General features: G+C 42.6%; 1 protein-coding gene across 1 annotated transcript; it reads left to right on the forward strand.

Annotated features, from left to right (window-relative positions):
- Positions 1-702: 702 nt before the first annotated feature.
- Positions 703-5,323, forward strand: SERF1A (small EDRK-rich factor 1A). The gene is made up of 3 exons (XM_044240646.1): positions 703-843; positions 1,637-1,745; positions 5,060-5,323. Exons 1-3 carry the CDS (start codon positions 837-839, stop codon positions 5,130-5,132), a joined length of 189 nt encoding a protein of 62 aa, XP_044096581.1. The 5' UTR covers positions 703-836; the 3' UTR covers positions 5,133-5,323.
- Positions 5,324-5,539: the final 216 nt, after the last annotated feature.

The raw sequence follows: 5,539 nt of genomic DNA on the forward strand, positions 1-5,539 counted from the left end.
TATCCTGGGCTATTATGAATGTGTGATAAAACTGCATTCCCTCTCATTCCCTTCCCATCACACAACCCAAGCACAAAGCCATTAACCTACAACTCCTAAAGTATTGTCGACCATGACAAAGGCACTGGGATTAAACGGGAAATGATGAGATTTAAGAGTCTATCTTAAATTGTCATCTCCCTTCTACAACTCCCTACCTGTTAGGTCAGTCGCTCCTGGTCTCAGTCTCAATCTCCTCTTCTGTATAGTGAGAACAATGAAGCCTGAGTTACAGCATTGGTGCAGGAATAAAGGAAGAAAATATGTAAAGAGCCATACTGACTTTTACAGAGTTAACCCTCAATCTGTTTTGTCCCCTTCCTTCTCTTCCCACTTCTGCAAGGGATGAATAAAAGTTAATGTTCTTTGTTGAAAAATGAGATATAGTAGCATTTATTGTTTTTGTCGTTACCAAAAAATGGAGGCTGGCCAGGGCCCAGTGTTGTGTACACAGTGCGTAAAATCCACAGACTCATGACCTGGTTTTAGACTCGACCATACTCGCGTGGCAGAAAGACCCCAGAGAACGGATTAATCTCAGGACGCTCTCGGTCCGGGACCCTTGGCCGGGCTTCCCCGCCTACCCCCGGCAGCGCACGCGCAGTCCCTCGCCCGGCTTGCGGGCGGCCGCGGTCCAGCCTCGGTGGGCGGGGCCATGGGAGGTGCGGAGGCGTTGCCCCGCAGAGGGCCCGCGCGGGCTCAGCCTTCAAGGGCCACCCGTGGGGACGGCTGCTCAGCGTGCTAAGAGGCCGTTGCTTTCTGTGGCGGCTTTCTCCCAGGCTCGGTCCGGTGTCGGCATGGCCCGTGAGTGTGCGGACGGGTGTGGGAACGCGGCGGGGAACGTCCGCTGAGAGAGCCTAGCTCCGAGGCGCCGCCGGACGGGAGGCGGGGACTGGCTGGTGTATCCCCTTCGGTCCGGCTGCGCGAGGATCCTGTCCTCAGTCCGCAGAGGGAGAGGGATGGTTAGCTTCGGGTCCGCTTGAGAAATCGGGCATGCACCTGCTGTTCAGGTGTGAGTTTACACGGTAAAAAAACACCTTTCCAGAGGTGAGGTGTGTGGATCGCGGCCCCGGGAGGGGTCCTGGTCTGAAAGGGGTTTCTGTCTGGTACTTAAAAGATCCTGAGGCCTGATGAGGACTAGAAGCTCCGACTGAGTCTCCTCCGTAGTTCTTTTGTTTGGCTCCTACAGGTAATGTTCTCGAACAGCCGCATTTGTTCGCCTAACAGTCGAGTTGTGATGGGCCAACTTGTGGAGCTGTGTTCCCTGTGTATCTATTCTTCTTTTCATACACGGTTTTCAAAAGCTAGACTTTAATCTGGAATACTAACCGGCATAGACAGAGGCGTGGAATGCCTGTTGTAAGAAACCTGGTATTCACAGCCAGTGAACACGTTCATTGGTATGATAGTATTAAGACCTTGTGTGTTTACCTCTGTGCTTCCTCCACGTCAGATACGGGAACAGCGTTCAGTGTAATTGCTCTGCTGGAGTGTCTGTTAAAAAGCCAGCTTCAGATGCATTTAAATAAGAGCGTTTTTGCGGAATTCGTGATTATTTTTGAGATGGGGGAAAAAGCATGACTGTTTGGCTTTGTAGGAGGAAATCAGCGAGAACTTGCCCGCCAGAAAAACATGAAGAAATCCCAGGAAATTAGCAAGGGAAAAAGAAAAGAGGATAGCTTGACCACCTCTCAGAGAAAGCAGAGGTAAGCAATACTAAAGGAATTTTCAAGTCACTGAAGTTTGTGTTTTGGAGAACGGGGAGAACTTTTTAAGTTCTTGGTAGAACTAGAACTGCATAGGGGGTAACAGCTAAACATTTGTTACATGCACACTGAAACTATAAGGTAGCAATTATCCCCGATATGTGAATGAGAAATTTCCAGCTCTCAAGCAATAGTCTTGATGAGAATCTCAGGCTTCAGTCACCACAACCATAGAAATTTCATCTAGCAAAATATCTGAATGCCTTCCACGTGGTAGGCACTGTTCTGTGCTAGGGATACAGCATTTTCAAAGGAGGCATCCTACCCAAACTAGTCGAGATGACAGGTGACTCAATTACAGGGATTAAGGTTCTGAAGGAGACACAAAAAAGTATATGTAGCTGTATGGACTTTTTACGATTCTTTGTGTTGGAAAAATTGCAGGTGCACCGCCTTGATATATGATTATATATGTGAGAAATAATACAAAATTGCTACAGAAATATTTGGATTGCAGCTTAAATTTTTTAAAAAGCATTCATATAAACAAGCTCAATGTTATTCTAAAAACAAATTTTGTCTGGGTACAACTTGGAGGGCAGGTGGAGAATTGCCTACACATGCTTCAGTGGGGCTTCTCTGTGGTCCTCTAGCCTGCACATTAGAAACACCTGGGAAACCCTAAAGGCTACTCAAACCTGTACCTTAAATTCAGTCCTGATTTAATTGGTCTGGGGCTGGGCATAGTAGGTGCTCTAGGTAAATTTTATTGTGACTAAGTTAAACCTGCTTTTAAAAATGTCCCCAGGTGATTCCGATGTGCAACTAGAGTTAAGAACAATCGTCTGAGGGGCGCCTGGGTGGCTCAGTGGTTTAAGCCTCTGCCTTCGGCTCAGGTCATGATCTCAGGGTTCTGGGATCGAGCCCCACATCGGGCTCTCTGCTCAGTGGGGAGCCTGCTTCCCCCTCTCTCTCTGCCTGCCTCTATGCCTACTTGTGATCTCTCTCTATCAAATAAATAAATAAAAATCTTTAAAAAAAAAAAAAAGCCTCTGCCTTCAGTGCAGATCATGATCTCGGGGTCCTAGGATCGAGCCCCGAGTTGGGCTCTCTGCTCGGCGGCGAGCCTGCTTCCTCCTCTCTGCCCACCCCTCTGCCCACTTGTGATCTGTTTGTCACACAAATAAATAAAATCTTTAAAAATAATAATAATAATCGTTTGGGGCTGCCTAGCTAGCTCAATCAGTGGAGAATGTGAATCTTGAGTCATTACTTCAAGTCCCACATTGGGTTAATTATCACCTCACGCTTTTTTTCTGTGATATTAAAGTGATAAGGTTTGCCTTAAATTTCTGTTTACCCACGTTGCAATAAAAGTGAACATAGTACAAATCAGTGACCTTGAAATTTTTAGTGGGGAACCCTAGTCTAGCTCAGTAATAGTCCTTGTTAAATGAATATCCATTTGTTAGAAAGCTCTGTGCTAGGTACTCTATACTTATTATCTCTATTCGTTACCCTGAAAAGTGATATTAGCCTCGATGTATAGGATAGGAAACTGAGGTTCTGAATTTCAGTAACATTACTAAGGGTAAAGCAAGTACAATAGAGTTCAGTTTCAACCAGAAAAGTTACTATGCTATTATTTTCCATGATACTTCATTTCTTTTTTTTTTCTTTTAAATATTTTATTTATTTATTTGACAGAGAGAGACACAGCTAGAGAGGGAACAGAAATAGGGAGAGTGGGAGAGAGAAAAGCAGGCTTCCTACGGAGCAGGAAGCCTGATGCGGGACTCAATCCTGGGACTCTAGGATCATGACCTGAGTCAAAGGCAGACACTCAACGACTGAGTCACCCAGGTGTCCAATACTTCCTTTCTTTATAGCCATCTTGGTTTTCCTTCATCCTCATTCCTCATCTTTGCTATTGGCTTTACAGAAATGTCTATTATAATGCACAGAGCTACTCACCTGTATTAAAATCTCACACTAAATCTATGTGATAACAGGAAAGAGCCTGAACTTTGAAATTAGACAAACTTGGGTTTTAAATGATTTAAGGTAAATTATTTAGTTCTAAACTTCTATTTTCTTTTTTAATTTGAATCATGGGGGTAATAACAGTTGCTATTAGACTTAACCCAGAGCCAGCAAATTGGCACATAGCCAGGTGTCGATTACAAAGCCATTTAATGTATTTTTTAAAATAAGGACTTCTGGGGCGCCTGGGTGGCTCAGTGGGTTAAGCCACTGCCTTCGGCTCAGGTCATGATTTCAGGGTCCTGGGATCGAGTCCCGCATCAGGCTCTCTGCTCAGCAGGGAGCCTGCTTCCTCCTCTCTCTCTCTGCCTGCCTCTCTGCCTACTTGTAATCTCTCTCTGTCAAATAAATAACTAAAATCTTTAAATAAAAAAAAAAGGACTTCCTAAACCATCTAGCCCAGGTAGTCTGATTGTAGTTCACCATTAATATGATATAGAGGTTCAGCCAGAGACACAGTGTTAAGGAAACGCCTGAATATCCTGTTGTTTTTTAGGGTAATCCATTTTTAATCACTAGCTATTGGGCTTTCAGGCTTGTAAGAAACTGAATTGCTTCATAACATCTATGTCCTAAAGCTAGGACCATTTTGCGTATCTAGAAGACGACTTCTTCTTTTTTTTTTTTTTTTAATTTTTAAAATTTCTTTTCAGTGTTCCAGAGTTCATTGTGTATGCACCACACACAGTGCTCCATGCAATACGTGCCCTCCACAATACCCACCACCAGGCTTACCTAACCCCCCACTCCTCTCCCCTCCAAAACCCTCAGTTCCTCAGAGTCCACAGTCTCTCCTGGTTTGTCTCCTCCAATTTCCCCCAACGCCCTTCTCCTCTCCATCTCCCCATGACCTCTGTGTTATTCCTTATGCTTTAGGAGACTTCTTAAATGCCCCTTCTTTGAGAGAAAAATAGAGTATATTAACCTTGTTGAAAACAAAAGTAATTGCCATTATTTCTGTATATAGCTGCCTGATGTCAGATAGATATATTCATAGCTATGCCACAAAACAACCCTAGTGACTACTTTTCTGATTTTGAAAGGTCATTATTTGCCCAAGATCATAACAATAGAGATGGTTTTCAAAATAAGATGTGACTTCAAAGTCCTTCCATACTTTGTTTTCCCATTCTGTTGCCATGAAAACAGAAACACTTGAATCTTTATATCTTTTAGTTTGTTTTCTAATATGTTTAATGGGTTATGTATACAAAACAAGAACATGTAATCAGTTTTTCTATAACAACTTACAGCCTTTTCCCCCATTATAGGGACTCTGAGATAATGCAACAAAAGCAGAAGGCAGCTAATGAGAAGAAGTCTATGCAGACAAGAGAAAAATGATGACTATTTGGAAAAACCTGGGTGCCACTGCCGACTAGGTGTATCATAAGCTCGAAGGGTCAAAAATTTGTGAAGCTAACAGTTATATGTTATATCCTTATAAAACTATTTTAAACTTTACCTTTCAGCCTGACTTAGTGTAATGTTTCAGAACCATTCTTCAAAGAATAAAACACTAACCATTCATGTGATATATTGGTGGATGTTATTTTTTTTATCAGCATTGAGCATTTATATAATTTGCTAGAGACATAATGTGATGAGATAATAAAATCTATAAATCTAGAATATTTGTCATAAACTTTGTTAAAGTAGATCTTATTTACAATCAACTTGATTGTATAATAGAATTTAAGATACATTTATCTTAAACAATCTATGTTGTTTTGTGATTAACTGGTTTGTTT

This window comes from Neovison vison, chromosome 1 (genome assembly GCF_020171115.1).
Source record: "Neovison vison isolate M4711 chromosome 1, ASM_NN_V1, whole genome shotgun sequence".
NCBI classification, from domain to species: Eukaryota; Metazoa; Chordata; class Mammalia; order Carnivora; family Mustelidae; genus Neogale; species Neogale vison.

What these genes read in the sequence shown, in the direction of transcription:
- SERF1A (XM_044240646.1), top strand. An exon ending in ACCTCTCAGAGAAAGCAGAG is followed by an intron (nt 1,746 to 5,059) that starts GTAAGCAATACT and finishes CCCCCATTATAG; the next exon opens with GGACTCTGAGATAATGCAAC.